We start from the raw sequence: 16,485 nt of genomic DNA, 5'->3' as shown, positions 1-16,485 counted from the left end.
ATGTCCCCAAGTTTTGAATCTTTTTCGGAAAATGTTCTCCGATGGCTCTGCTCGGAGAAAAAGGGGTAATGCATTCCAGTTTTTGGCTGCTCAATAACCAAGGGGCATATTATCAAGCACGGTGTTAAAATTATCGCTGCTTTAGCGGCAGGAAACTGCTGCTAAAGCGGCGATAATGGGCTTGATATTATGCCCTTGAGAATTCCCATAGAAGCCCATCTTCTAGTGTCAACATGGGCTTCTATTGGAATTCACTGCGGTTTTCTGCCGCTAAAGCAGCGATAATTTTAACGCCGTGCTTGATAATATGCCCCAAAATGAACGCGCAGCGAGTTCCTCAACTCTCTGACTCGCACGCAGTCAGTAATTCACTGCTTCCGAAACAACATTCGATGTTGACTCTCGCTTTCTTTATCTCCAAGCCTTCCAGACAGTGAAGTGCGACCTGAACACAGGAAAAAATAACGCGGAGCACAGGACCTGCGAGATCAGCACAAGGACGCTCATCGTGAGGAGGGGACAGTGCTTCACAATTACACTGCACTTCCGGAAAAAGATAAAAAAGTACCTGAAGAACCTGAAAAAGCTCTCTCTGGTTGTGCAGACAGGTAACGTATACTGTAAGCTCGACGCACTGACAAGTGGTTGCCTTTACGGGCTTAGTGCGTCACAAGGAGGCCCCACCCTAGCCTCAAACAAGGATGTCAGTTCTCCAAAATGGCTGGGTTAGCGGAAGTGCAACCTTGCACCCTTTGACCCCTGATGACATCACAGGGTTGCCCCACCCTTATCTCCCCAATAGCCTTCTATTGACAGTTGAGGGGCTTGGTGTTGCAATCACTCAGAAAGTGAACCGAGCTCTCAGACCAGGAGCGTAGTGATACATAGTGCAGCAGCATTTCAGCTCGTGTTTAAGGGGCCCAGTGCACAACAATTATGACTTTTTTTTATTACAGAAACATTTGGTGAAAGGAAGCCATTTTCCTGGTTTGCAACAGGACACACAGCACCCTTCTAAGACCCTACTGAGGGCCATGTTTACTTCCTCCATTTTGTTTTCTTTTTTGCAGATTTTTATGAAGCGCAAACTCGACCTTAAGGAATTAGAATGCTTTACATGAGAACCAGTTACATTACACAAGGACAACTCTTTTTTTTCTTTTAGATATGGGAGATTAAGTGATCTGTCCATAATCACAGGATGTTGAGCCGATGGTGAGACTCCAACCTGGTTCCCCAGTTCCAAGGTTGGCAGCTCTGGCTGTAGTGCCACATCCTCTCTTTTTAACTATTTCACTAGTACTAATTTACTATAGTTTCCCTAGTACGGTATCCCCTAAGTTAGCTGTAGAAGGGTAAGGACTGGGTATGGTTTTAGAACACCATGTTACCCCTAGATGCCAGAAAAGGGGGTGGGGCCTGAAACTGGAAATTGTCTACTCACCTTCCTTTCCCGCATTCCTGAAGCCCGAGGCCCAGGGTAGCAAGGGCAGTGCCAGAGACACCAGTGGGTGAGCCAGGTATAGTAGCTTCTTCCAACCCCTGGCTACCGTTGCGCCTGTGGCCTCACAGACAGATGTCTTTAACCCGCCCCTTTTGTTTCCTTCAAACCCAGGACCCAAATCTGCTGGTTTCCAAAGGAGAGAATATGACTTTGCAATCACGAGCCTCGGAGACAAAAAATCCTGGAGTGCAGCTGTAGAGTTCCGGGACATGCAGTCCTGGACGCTCTCTGTCACCACGCCAGCCAGTGCCCTCATTGGACGCTACGCCCTCCTGCTGAAAGTGACCACTGCCCTCCACTCATCCCTTCACAAGCTGGGAGAGTTCGTCCTTCTGTTTAACCCCTGGTGCCCAGGTACTCTGTGTTGATGATGTCTGTAGTGTTCTTTATTTATTTATTTATTTATTTAGGTGTTTTATTTATATCTGTATGATTGAAAGGTGATAACTAAGTGTCCAATTTTTTCCAAATGAACAATTTATCAGTTATAAATAGGGAATTTTATGGTATTTATTTTTTCAACCTTTACGTCTGTATTTATCCATATTTATTTTTTTGCCATTTCATCCGTACTTATCCATTTTTGTGTTTTGCATATAAATGAAGTTGTAAAATTATACATTTCCATATTTATTTAACTGATAGAAGTGCACTCATACTTTGATGTCTATCTTGTTTTAACTATTTAAGCTGCTAAATATTACATAACTATACATCCACTGGTAAATATTAGCATTATACCACAAATGTATATTGACATATGCTGTTATATAAAGAAATTTAGTTCTGCTTTTAAATTTCCCATGCAGTCCATCTGCTCAGCTGTTAGGCCACTATGCGATGAAAGACAGCACGAAGAGTCACGTAAAAGAAGCACAATTTTCTGTATTTTCCACTTTAAAAAATAGATGCTGACAGAAAACACGTTGTTTTCTGTCGGTATTTACATGTACAAATCCATAAAAACAGAAAACGGGGAGCTTTAGTTATAAAGAACAAGTAATGTCAGGAGTCAAGCTTTTCCTCAAGCAGGTGTAATTTCAGAAAGCACTTCAAATTCAATAATTTTTATTCGGTTTAACAAAGCATAAAAGATACATTTTGCAAGTTTAAAACATAGTAAATAAATATTATAAAATTTAAACTTAAATTTTAAATGCATTACCGTAAATAAAATAGTTAACATCTAACAGCGAATTATTCTTTAAAACCACTTACTCAAATAACATACAAATACAAGCCATGATGTCCATAGAGGTAGAGACAGATCCAGCAGGTACAGTATTCAATTTCTGGTTTGGCAAATAAAGTGCGTGTTTAGTTCATGGTAAAACTAGATACTTGCACATATCTATGAAACAGCTTTGCAACCAGAGGGAGTGCTATGATACCAATTCAATTATAAATAAATATAGCACAGATGTTAGCCACTAAGAATATTAAGGTGCAAATACAACAACGTGTATCCAGGAGGAAAGTACATCTCAAGATAGTGCTGTAATGTCAATCAGCTGTAACTGAAGTGCAGATTTCAGCCACTAGTGATGCCAGGGTGCAACCACTGATATAGTTCCTGATTAAGCTTCCTGTGTGGGGAGTGAGCGATGATGCCAAGAGCTCTGCGTACCACTTTTAAGGTTTCCACTTTTTGTTCAAGCCAGACCCCAAAAATGCTTTCTCCAAAATCGAAGCCAATATTGGGTACAATGGAGTAAATAGTTGTTGTCTGTCCAATAATATTAAGCAAATATTTCCCTGACCAGCCACCATATCCTAACAGTTATACCATCAGCCTTAACATTGTGTTCTGAATTTCCGCATTATGTAGTTGGGATTTTGCACCAGTCCCCAGTGAATACGTCCTTAATGTCAGAGACTACTAATCCATGGGTATTTTTGTGCTCCCTGTCAGAGGATGATGTGTTCCTGTATAACGAGGCACAGCGGCAGGAGTACATCTTGAATGAAGATGGCATTATTTACCAGGGCACTGAAAGCAACATCCAGTCCCATCCTTGGAACTTTGGGCAGGTGAGATGCCAGATTCCCCATTTCAGAAATTCACTTCTGTCCCCCTAAAGCTGCCTGCAAAAGTGGGCACAGACACAGTAAAATGTTACAGTGGCAATAGAGTAAATAATAATGGGGCCGATTCACAGAACTAACTTAAGACAACATCCTAAACTTACTACCATTTTGGTATTCACAGAAGGCACTTACTCATTTCGGTATTCACAGAAGTTAGGAGTCCTAACTTTAGGACTCCTAAATGCCTTCTGTGAATACCGAAAGTCTTAAAGTTAGGATTTTCTCAGTTTAGGAGTAATAATGTTAGGAGTCCTAACTTTACTACTCGTAAACTGAGAAAAATCCTAACTTTAAGACTTTCTGTATTCACAGAAGGCATTTAGGAGTCCTAAAGTTAGGACTCCTAACTTCTTTGAATACCGAAATGAGTAAGTGCCTTCTGTGAATACCAAAATGGTAGTAAGTTTAGAATTTTGTCTTAAGTTAGTTCTGTGAATCGGGCCCAATCTATCTGTTTAATGATGAATGTTACATACAGGCTATGAACGATTCATAAAAAATAATCAATGCTCATAAATGGTGTCAATTAATGAGTTATTGATATGATATGTTGCTTTTGGCTTTTGTATTACACACATTCTGCCATTTGTACTGTCTCATAGCATTGTCGTATGCCATAAACCCTCAAGTTTGATAATGAGGATTACAATTGGAATCTGATTCATCGTGTTAAGACAGGTTATAGGCATTATCTCACGTGCTAATTCTTGATTAGGTCACGACGTCACACTCACCTTAATGACATGATTTTGGAGTGCATAGGCTTACATAAGAGGGTTTTGCCATTTGCTTAAGAGCCATCTTGGCATCTGTTCATTTGATTTTAGTGTTTGTATGGGCCACCCAATTGCAATTGACAGGGGTCAAAATTCTTCATGTACAAAGCCATTTTGCGGTCGAAAAACATCCAGGGGCTTATTTACAAGCCCCTTGCGCCGCCGGTGCATCACTTTTTCCCTTATTAAAAGTGACGCACCAACGGCGCAAAGGTCTGGAAAATAAGCCCCCCAGTTGGCAAAATCACAGGATTTGCGACCGCGAAAAAGCCTTTTGCTATGTAGTTAACCCATTTTGCAATTTAAAAAATCTATACAGAATAGCCTTTCCGAATCGCAAAAGGGGTTTTGCTGCTCATTCCAATTCACTGTTACGAATTGGCGTGAAAGAGGTATCTAGTTCTAATTACGAATTGTAATGAGAATCATCAATTGTGCTCGCAAACCAGTGAAAAGTTACCAGTATCTGTAAGGAGGTGGTAAATCATTCACAAAAGAAGCCTGTCCCCAACAGATAGCTTCTGCTTTGGGAATTGTGACGGGTGGTCTTAGACACATAACATTGGACTACATTAGGTGGAGCATGTAGAGGTGCCATGGAGCACTCGCTTCTCTTACCCCCCCACACCCCCCCCCCCGAGGCCTCCCACAGTGATTCACAAAAAAGCTGATCTAAAGGGTGACCTTCCCCTCTGCAAATCAAACACCACCACAAGATCGGGTATCAGTATCAGATCTATGGTTTGCTTCCGCAATGGTGCTCACAGATTTATGATACAATGCCCTCCAAATTGGAAATACGAGTGGGCGCAACCCTCCCACTTTCAATAGTACATCTGGCCTGTAGAGAGCTTTTCTGTTCCTAGGAATGTTGGGCCACATGTAACAAACAATTTTGCATTTGCAAACAGTGCAAATCTGTAATTTCGGCCATTTGCAAATGCAAAATAGCCTTTCAAGATGTATGAAAGTTTTTGTAGTCGCAAATTTAGATAAGCTCAATTTTTTTGCGATTACCTAAAATTGCAAATAGAGAATCACACTTTGCGATTCTGTAATCACAATCAATCAAGCGTTTCCTAAATGCAAACTGTGCATTTATGAAATGTTATTACCATCGACTCCAAGTCGATGGTAACCATGTGCAATTTTTGAAAAATGCATTTTTCAAAGTGCCATTTAGCACACACATTCCCCTAGGGCATGTGTGCACTTTACAGGTGCACATTTTTTGGGGGGTGCTTCAGGGGGGCCTTGGGCCCTCGGGCACTCTTGGTTTTGCATTACCTAACCTGCAATTACCAATTAGGTAATCGCAAATTAGCTAATGCAAAACCATTTGCACCCGAATGGAGTAGTATTACCTAATTGCGATTGCAAATATTTAGGAATCACTATTAGGGAATTGCTATTTTCTTACATACCAATTTGCATTCCTAGAATAGCGATTACTTAAAACTCCCAATTTAAGGAATGCAAAATGGATTTTTGACACACGTGGCCCGTTATTTGTAATTGTAGTCTTTGTAGGTTAAGCAGTTGCCAATATTCAATTGTTGATTTTTTATTTTATTTATTAATTTTACAGAGTTTTATATAGCCCAAACTTGACCCGAATCGGGTATCAGAGCGCTTTACATAGCACCAGTTGCATTACATTCATTTTTGTTAGGCACGGGGAGATTAAGTGATTTGCCCAGAATCACAGGAAGTTCAGCGTCATTGCCGAGACTCGAACCCAGTTCCCCAGATTCGAGGTTGACTGCCCTAGCTGTTAGGCGAACTCCTCTCCCATTTATGATGGATATCCATAAATCTTTTGCAAGTCTATTGTAAAACCGATGAGTCACTTGATGCGTCTACAGTAAGCTTCTTTCTCTAGTATTTTATTCATAGTACTAAGAAAATTTACAGCAGTAGCCTACCAGAGTTTCAGTCATGGCATTTAGCATCAGGGACTGTCTCAAGATTCTATTCAAATGAGTATGACTATGCACATAGCACATTCTTTTTAGCTCCCCTTTAACTCAATATTGTGGATTGCTGCAAGCTTAGAAATGCCTAACTTAGGCAAAATGAAGAAAATCTTTGATCTAACAAATAGTAAACCTATTTTTTGTGTTAGCATGTCCTGTAGCATTTAGACATTAGCTTTAACAATCAGAGCCCCAGAACATGATATAATTTTTGTGAATTTGAAGTACAAGTGGTTAATGTGCAGTACATTCATTTAGGTTCTTAGTCATCTTGTAAATTGAAAAACAATGCATGGTGAAACAAAAAGTGAAAGTGGTCATTGTTGCTTTTTGGTTGCGGGTGGTTGAGGGAGTTATAAAGGCGCGGCTGCTCCTGAGAAGCAGCAGTGGGGTGGGGAGGGAGGAAGAGGGGAAGGAGGGGGGTTAACAAAAACACTTACCTGCCGGCCAGCTGCAGCCGCCTGTCCTGCATCCTCTTCCTAGCTTCTTCTCTGCAAAGGAAACAGGAAGCACCTGGCTCCGAGCCACCAGATCACAATGTCGTTCGGCGCTCAGTCAGGGAATGGGAGGCTGAGCGTGTCCTCCATGCAGGTTGTAATGCAGTTTGTATTAGTGGAACATACAAGTGCGCATGAATGTTTAGCAGGTCAGAAATTCATGCGCACTTACATAGTGCCCACCACTCCTCCCCCTGCTCTCTGAGCAGAGCGGATCTGCCCAGCCCCACCCGCTGATATGCCGCGGCAGGAAAAATAAAATGATAGTAACATAGGGTGAGTATAATTGTATTTTTCCTTTTTTCTCAATGCGAAATGCAGTGGGGCAACGCTCCTCCGCTGCCTCCACTGGTCAGTGATAGCTAAGGTTGCAGAAAAAGGCATATGCCTGTGAGCAGACTATGATAATGTCCAAAATAACTTCCTAAAGTTGGGGTTGAAATCAGGGCCTCTCCACATTGCGGTACGGTGTAGGTTGGTCATCTTGTGGTCTTTAAAAATCCAGCATACAAATATGGGCATCCGGCCTCCGCTTTTTGTCCTCATCACATCGGCATGGGTCTGTTGAAGACATCAAAGAAGGACTACCGGATATAGTTTAGTCTTTAACAGTTGTTGCCTTGTTTGTGTGGATTCAAGGGGTCAAAGACAAAGGAAATAAAGAGGGACGTAAATGGAACTTGGCATAGTTTTTAATGTTCTGAATATTCAGATAACTGCATTTATTCGGCTAATCCTCATCCTACTGCTGCGCTACAGCAGAAAAAGCTATCAAATGGTGTCTTGTGGGACTTCTGTGCTCTACACATAACCTAGAGTATAATTACCATTGCGCAGTTGATCGAAAAGGGATACATTGTGTAATTAGTGTATTTTTTGCAATTGTTATACATATTATGGATAAATAAAACTAAGTGATGCCGCAAACCCCAAACTTTTGCCCATTATTTTCACCTATTTTCATGTTGACTCTGTGCAGTTCCTGCCCTGCAACACCCTTTTTGGATATACTTATCAGGGGGTTCATGCAATGTGATGCAATGCAATTTAAATCTGTACTCATGTAGACTTTGAGTGGAAAAACATTTGACCACAAGTTGATTTATGCTATGTTATAACTTGTGTCGCACGAGCACCTGTGCAAAGATTTAGTAAATCTGGGTCGGATTTTCACGAATTGTGTATTTTTCCTCGAAATCAAAAACAATGTCTTAATAATGTCTCAATGCATGTGCTCTTGTTCCAGTGCGACGAGGAGGTCTTGAACATCTGCCTTCAGTTGTTGGACATAACTTTTCCGGGAATGAATACCGATCAGAGGGAATATGGGAAGAGGGCCAGCCCGGTCCACGTCAGCCGCAATATCTGTGCCATGGTACGTAAAAGTCCTAAAACATTCAGTATATTGGGTTGGTCCGCAAGCGGCAACAACAAATGCATCCTTTGGTAGAAGCTGCACATATGAATTTATGAATACAAATTATTTTCTTTATGTAATTCATGCATTCTTGCATTTCAAAATAAAACCTTTAAAAGTTCAGAATGTACACCATACTGGGCTATCTCATAACACACTCCAACGCTGCACCATTAATAGCCTCTCGCTGTCCCCTTCTGTTTTAATGTTTCCTGAAAGATGCTCGTCTATTCAACAAACTGCTACCTTCCCTTGGCTACACTCAATCCATGGCATCTCCCTCTCTCTCTTTGGGAAATGTTCCTGATCCTCGAGCCATGTAAGTGTCCCTTTGGGGCATCTTGTCCACATGCAAGGGCATAACACCTCATGCCCTTGCTGCTGTGTAAAATGCCTCACTGTCCACGCGCTGCACTTCATGCTTCAAAAGACCCTTATGAAAATGAAAAACAAAACAATTACAGATCTGGAGAGCCCCATAGGGTAGGGATACATAGACTGATCTACATATGTTTTTGGCAGTTGCTTGGAATACCACATTTTTGTGTTTTGTTTCGCATTAATTTAGGAAGGACAGGTGGTAATCAGTGTTTTCCTTTCTTACTCCAATCATTTAGTACACCCACTGCCTTCCATTCATTCACACGGCACTCAACAGAGAAACAGAGTGGTCATTTGTTGTAGAAGTTAATAGAAACAAGCATTGACATAGCCAATAGGTCTCACTCTTGGGACCTTACAAGTTTAGGAGAGTATAATCGTTCAATGTTCCGATCTGTTTACTGTATTGTTAAAACATTTCCAGAGTGCTGTTATTGGTGAACCGCGTGAGAAAAAACATGCCAGGAGGGAGTGTGAGGAGTTCAGAAAATACATTAAATGCCCATTTCACTTGATGCCAATGGGCTGGTTAGAGTGCTGCGGGGGCGTGGTGGAGGATGTATGGCTGGTGCAGTTAGCCGAGTTAGGATGCACAAGTTTCCAGAGTGGGCAGGTATGTGACACGCCACTGCGTGGTCCTATCACTACCTAGGGGATCACAAGCCCGACAGATGACTGCAAGTGGGCTCTAGCCTCCTCTCCTCACGTCACGCTACAGTGCAGAGGTACCAGGTCAGACTGCCTTCAAGGGCCTAGAGGAAGAACAGTATTACGGAAGCCAGAAGGTGGACGTTCGGAAACCGAAAACTGATGCTCTGTAGTGAACAGGAAGGCTGCAGCGAAAGTATAAACATCTTAGGGGATCGCACTCGTGTAGTCTCACACCCACCTTGCTCCATCCATCACAGAACCAGGTAAAATGGAGAATTGAAACGGTGTATGTTGTCACGAATCAGGAAGCTGTATACATGTTCCACTAGTGACTGGCGACTGCCAAACCACGACACTCACCCACCCAACATAGACCTCATAAGGAAGCCCGGGAGTCCATGATACGGGAGAAAGGGCCCACGCCATAGCGAGCCTAACCGAGAACGGAGCGGGAGTGCAGGTGCGGTTTTCAACATGTCCAGGAAGCACACAACATTTCCATCACCCATCCTCGGTCTGGAGAGCCAGCCTAGGCCCCGCACAACAGGCAAAGGACGCCACTGACCTGGGAGGCCAATCATTCCAGCTCCGCTGATAGTGTCTGGTGCCGCTGCTGGTCAACCAAGATCCTGGGGCTCTGCGGCTCATTACATTCCCCGACACGGCATGGCCTGCAGCCGAAGCCCAGCCTTCAGAGCACCGCCGGGCAGGGGACACAGCAAGGCACTGATGACGGAGAAGAAACGTCCCGCGACAGCCGTGTGTGTCTCTGCAGCCAACACAGGCGGACGGAGCACAGGCATTGAATTAGAAAGAGGACTGTGGGCTCTCAGGACGTCAGGACTATCCCAAGCCGCCATTTTAGGAAGACTCAATGCAGTGTAGACCGATGAGAAGGTAGAATAGAACGAGTGGTGCGCGCGCCACACCGAGACATGTGTTTTGAATTATCGCGCACGCATCTGTACACGATAATTCAAAACACATGGCACCCGTGCAGGTAACCGCAACTAATAGACCATGGGCGGAGCAAAGGCGGGACATGCGCCCGCCTTTGCCCAATTGCGTGCTGTCTTTCTTAAAAGATGCACGCAATGCCCTATAGCCTGCGACGAAAACAAAACCACACGCACAAGCGTGTGGTGAAATTTCAAAAGCCCTTACACAAAGTCTTCGCCAGAACAGCGCATACGCTGTTACAGGCTCGACCTAAAAAATGAGATCCAGATATGTTTGCTGTGGGCTCGAGATCCCTCAGAATATTTCACAATAACTTTAGTATACATTTAACTCATTATCTACCTTCTATTTTGAATACATGACACATAAATGAAATTCACTGCCACCTCGACAATTTAGGAGCTTTGAATTACCACCCGGAATAAGTTGGGTTCTTGTGAGCCCAGCCTGCTTACGTACTTCACCCCTCTCATGTCACCCAACCCACAATTCCTTCTGAAGATTTTAAAGACCTGGGAGCCTAACCTATTTGGGACGCCTATCAGGACCTGGACCTTAGATACTTTCCCTCTTCTTACACATGATAAAAGAGGGACCCTAGACTTAATTTTAAATCAATAGGGTGTGATCAATAAAGTTCTGGTTTGGACACTGGCTGGCCAACCACAAATGTTGCAGTGTTTTGTTCAACTAGCTGAGCTGCGTACAATGAGTTTCTCCAAAAATAAGTAATGCAATTTTGGGACTTTAATAATAGTAACAAATCCAATACTAGGGATCCAGGAGCCGGCTGTCGTCTCTCACCTCCGAGGTGACCAGAGCTAAGTTTCGCAGGTGAAAAATGAGCTTTACTGCAAAACGTTACCTGCTGCCCACTTGTAGGAACAGCGACAGCCTGCATGGCTTGCTGGGTGGGCGGTTGCAGGGGTGGGGTGTCGCGGGGGGAGGGTGTCACGCGGGGGAGCAGGGAATAAAAAATAAACTTACCTTGAGGCCGAGTCCCGCGTCTGCTCCTGCTCTCCTGCCTCCAACTCCAGGAACATGAAGCAGGCAGACAGGATCCCTTCCCTAAGCCAATCACAACTTGCAATGCACCGTTGTGATTGGTCTGAGCGGCGTAACACAGTGCTCGGCCAGGGGCTGGAGGAGTGGGCATGTTCTCCATGCAAGCTGTAATGCAGCCTGTTTGAAGAATAGGAATGTGCGCATGAAAGGTGTGGGCGACCCGAGAGGGCTAACCAAACTGTCAATGCGCACTTAGGAGTGGGCAAACCACTCCTCCCCTGCTCCGAGAGCAGCCCTGCCCACAAACAAAGCAGCAGGACACGAAGCATAAAATAATAACTAAGTTATTATCATTTTATGTTTCTACTTGGCTCTGCTTAAAAGCAGTGGGGCGATGCTCCTCTGCCATAGCGGAGGAGCCGCCACTGTGTAGGAATCTGACTATGTAGGGCAAATAAGGGGTACACTAAGCAAATAGTCCAGACAATCCTTATAAGTTTACCGAGGCTTTCTTGAAAAATCCCAATTGCTTTGTTTATGGTAGTGTGGTCGAGTAGTTTAGGCTTATCAGAGGGGAGTGCTAGACATTTGTTGCACACAAAGAGTCAACAAATGAGGCACACTCAATAAGTAAATCAGAGACTAATTTAGAAAAATATATATTTGTATATTCATTTAGACACCAAGATTTTCAGATGCACAGAAAATACAGCAATCAGATTTGAGGCATGAGCCTCCAACGTGGTAATGTTAGCCTATGGCAGAAACATACACTGCATAGTTATACTTGCAATCAAGTCTTTTAGACTCAAGGTAAGTGGGGGTCAAGGTCAATAGAACCACCAGCAGTTTTGGTCTACCTGCCCTGGTGTGTCCAGGTGCAGAGGTTCTAGTCGCAAGGGTAGCCACGAACACTACCACTGAAGTCAATGGGGAAACCTGTAACAGGAAAAAGGTTGCAAGTGGGGACTGGGGGACCATCAGTAGGCCCAGTGATCAGCATATCGGTAAACCGGACTTTGCGGTCAGTGCCTGCAGGCTGCAGGGAAGTGGCTCCTCCACTTCAAGAGAGATGCTGGCTGATTGGCGAAGTGCTGGCAGCACCCCAAGACTCTGTGAGGATGCACAGCTGTAGGACAAGTCGGGTCTTTGCTATTGTCAGGAGAGAAGCAGGCAGGTAGTGTTTGGCACAAAAGTCCACAACTTGTCTACAGTCCTTGCGTCTTCAGCTCTTCTTTGTCCTTCTTTCTGGCACGCAATTTGAGTTCCTGGTGTCAGGGGGCAACCTAAATACTAAATTTAGGGGCTTTAAGTGGAGTGAAGGGTAGTAGTCAATGGACTACTTATCTCTGGGGACACTACACCCTCTATATGACCACTTCCTTGGGGAGTGGGCATAACCCTGCCCCAGAGTTCCTAATTCCACCAAAAACAAGACGGTGGAACCCTTCTTTCGTGGAGCACATCAGGTAGCCCACCTTAGGGGTGAGACTAGCCTTGTGGTGCAACACGCCTACTGCATATCTAATTTCCCGCCTGTCCTAGTGCCAAATGTGCCTGATGGGGTGGCATCTCCCAGGTCTGCGAGAACCCAGTGTTGCATATCAAAGGCATCAGGGGCTTTGAAGCCCCAAGTCTTGATATGCTAAATCAACAGCCATCCTGATGGAGGAGGTGTGAACACCTTCCTCCGGAGTGGGAATTCTTCGGGCCTCAGAGAGCCCGGGCTCTCAACTGCAGAGGGTCAGAAACCTGTCTGTGGTGGCAGGCTGGACGATACCAGTCAGCCAGCACACTATATCCTGGTGGATTTTTCAGGAAGCACCTCTAAGGGGCCCTCTGGGTGCATGTCATGATACATCTAGTACTGGCAACACTACAGATTTATTAAGACAAGGTGTTTGATACCAAACACCAAAGGTTTCAGTAAAGCCATCATGTAGCTGTGAAACTCGTAATGACCAGTGCCCAGTACATATACTTAAGATGGCTTCCCTGTTCACTTGCACCATCTAGTAATTGAACTAGACAGCACAGGAGCATATCTGCTTATGCAAATATGCCCTCACATGTAATGTAATGCAACCTGCCTTAGGGCTACAAGGCCTCCTGTAGAGTGACTTACATATATTACATGCAGTGACTTTGGCATGGCAAACAGTGAGTGTGCCATGTCATGTTTTCAAACATGGTTTGCACCATGTTACACAGTCTGCAATGGCAGCCTGCATTCCATTTGTAGGGGAGGTTCCCTTAGAGTGCACTAGGTACCAGGGGTACCACCTACTAGGGACTTACAGGGATGCCAAAGTGTGTGCCAATTATGTAACAATTAGTCCATTTTACCTTGTTTTTAGGGAAAGAGCACTGGCCCTGGGGCCTGGTTAGCAGGGACCTCGTGCACATCCGTTGAAAAACATCAGTACCAGTGGCAAAAAGTGAGGGTGACTGTACCGGTGAAAGCAGAGTAGGCGGTCTTTAGAAAATGCAGCTTCTTTATTGTGGAAGATTAAGTAATGATACAAAGTATCATGACCCACAGCGTAACAGCCTGTTCACTCAGTAGCTCTGAGACGGCAAAACTAAGGCGGATTCTAGAATATAGAATGAGAGAAAGAGCAAAGGAAAGAGACAAAGGGCAAAGAGTAGAAATAGAGAAAAGAGGATAACAACATTACACATCTTCCCCTTTTACGGAGACATTATGACATATCAAAATCTTTAAAATGTGTAGGTAATCTACAAATTCTTCTTGGTGGTAAGACAGAATCTCTGCAGGAAGGAAAAGTAGTAATGGGAGGAGTAACAAAGGAAACATCATTTTGGGAAGAAGATACAGGCATGCCTGAAGATACAACACATCTATTAATAGTGGTAGCAGAAGCATTGGAGCAACTTAAATTGATGTGAGGTGTTTCAAACAAGATAGAATCATCTGAACCAGAAGTTACAGCAGTTTTCATGTGAATGATAGCTTGTTCATTGGAGATAGGAACAAGTCTACTCTTCTTCCACCATCTTCCGTCTTGTAACAAACAAGTACTTAGTCCAACTTTCACAATCTTGCAAGGAGAAGTGAAAGCAGATTCTCCTTTTGTAACACAAAAAGGTTTCTTGACAAGCACCCAAGAACCAGCAACAAAGTCCTTAATCTGAACATGTTTGCGATGATCAAAATAAACCTTTTGCTTGTTTTGTGCTAAAGAGACAGATTGTCGTAAAATGGCATCTTTACTTGTACTTGAATTGTTGGAAAGTGAAGAATGTCGCTCCAACCAAGAAGGTAGGAGTTTAGTGCGGCATTTCCTGCCTCTCAACAACTCAAAAGGAGTGAAACCAGTAGTGGAATGAGGTGAATTATGATAAGCATCGATCTTGTCTTTAAGAAAAAGACTGAAATCCAATCCAGAAGAAAGAGCAGTTTGAATGCCCTCTTTGAGGAAACGATTAGCTCTCTCTACTAGATCATTTGCAGAAGGGCTATATAGAGCTACTTGAAGATGTTTAATATCCATACTTTTCAGAAAATCTTGCATGGCATTAGACACAAAATGAGTCCCATTGTCAGTGACTAATTCTTTTGGAGGACCTTCAAGAGAAAAAACATTCTTAAAAAATTGTAAAACTGAATGAGTGGAGGCTGAATCAACAAAAGAAAAATAAATCCATTTCGAGAAGTAGTCAATAAGTACCAGTAAATATTTTGATGAATTAGGTAAAAGATTGAAAGGTCCAGCAAAATCCAACGCAACTTTCGTCAAGGGATTGTCTGGTAAAGAAACTGGGCGAAGGGGATTTTGGGTGGTCTTCCAATGTTTATCAGAGACGATGCACTGAGGGCACAGATCAACAAAAGAGGACACTTGGGAATTCAAGGAGGGCCACCAATAGTTTTCCCTGAGTTTTTTTACATGGGGCAGTAACTCCTAAATGTCCTTCATGTGCAATGGAAATTAGTTTATTCCTAAGAGAGGACGGAAGAATAAAACAACCATTTCTAGTGCAAATATCATTTCCCAAAGACAACTCGGAATAAATTTGAGCATAGGGCTTTAAATCATGAGAAATGTTTCGAATGGGAGGCCAACCTTTAACAATAAAGTCAGAAACTTTTCTTAAGGTATGATCAATAGAAGTAGCTTCAAGCTAATCCTTCTCAGATATATCACCATTGGAGGAAGAAGAGGCATCAATAGAAGCTACAACACAATCAAACTCATCAACAGTGTCATCAGTTAAAGGCAATGGTAGACGAGAAAGACAATCAGCCCTAAAATTTCTCCCGCCTTGAATATATTTAACCGTAAAATTATATTCTTGCAATTTGGAAAGAATGCGCACCAGGCGAGCAGAGGCTTTACCTAAACCGTCACCTTGCAGTAAATAGATAAGGGGTTTGTGATCAGTGTAAATTGTAAAAGGATTGCCCCAAAGTTAGGTTTTGAATTTGGAAACAGCCCAGACACAGGCTAATACTTCTCTCTCAATTGTGCTATATTTGGATTCGGCAACAGATAAAGATCTAGAAGCAAATGCAACAGTGTGATCCTTATAAAAAATTTGCTGACCAAAAACAGCACCAAGACCACTTAAGCTGGCATCCCCTTTAACTGTGCACTGATGACCATGAACAAAAGGACTAAGAGCAGGAGCATTAACAACTAAGTTTTTGATGTTTGTGAAAGCCGTATTAATGTCATTGGTCCAAACAAAAGTAGTGCCTTTTTTGAGAAGTGATCTCGATTTGTTCAACCAAAATTTTTAATTTTTCCGGTTGGATAGTAATGCCTCTGGAATTCAAAATGGAAAAAACTTTGTATAATGTGTCCAAATGTGCTTCCTTGGTTTCGGAAAAAACAAGGATATCATCCTGAAATGCTTGAACATTGGCAACATCTTTAAAAAGAACATCGATTACTTTTTGGAATACCGAGGCTGCTGAAGCGAAGCCAAAAGGTTATCTCAAGTACTTGTACGCCCCAAAAGGAGTGACAAAGGTGGTAAGTTCTTGAGACTCAACATTTAAAGGTATTTGATGATATGCAGAATGCAAATCAATGGTTGAAAAATATTTAGAGTGACCAATGTTTGAAAGCATTTCTTGGATATGGGAAAGAGGATGGCAATCAACGATGATGTTGCGATTTAAGGACCTGAGGTCCACACAGAGACGAAGATCACCATTTTTTTTTTAGCGAGAACAATGGGAGATACCCATTCAGAAGAGTCA

At 43.1% G+C, this 16,485-nt stretch overlaps 1 protein-coding gene across 1 annotated transcript in view; it reads left to right on the top strand.

The window, feature by feature from the left end:
* Positions 1-16,485, top strand: part of LOC146812403 (protein 4.2-like) — a 57,337-nt gene that overhangs the window by 5,328 nt on the left and 35,524 nt on the right. The window contains exons 2-5 of the mRNA XM_085619401.1: positions 423-608; positions 1,616-1,858; positions 3,417-3,535; positions 8,088-8,216. Coding sequence (XP_085475527.1) covers positions 423-608; positions 1,616-1,858; positions 3,417-3,535; positions 8,088-8,216 — 677 coding nt within the window. The remainder of the gene's footprint in view (positions 1-422; positions 609-1,615; positions 1,859-3,416; positions 3,536-8,087; positions 8,217-16,485) is intronic.

Source organism: Triturus cristatus, chromosome 7 (assembly GCF_964204655.1).
Source record: "Triturus cristatus chromosome 7, aTriCri1.1, whole genome shotgun sequence".
NCBI classification, from domain to species: domain Eukaryota; kingdom Metazoa; phylum Chordata; class Amphibia; order Caudata; family Salamandridae; genus Triturus; species Triturus cristatus.
The sequence above is the reverse complement of the archived record's forward strand: the minus strand, read 5'-3'. Positions and strand labels throughout refer to the sequence as shown.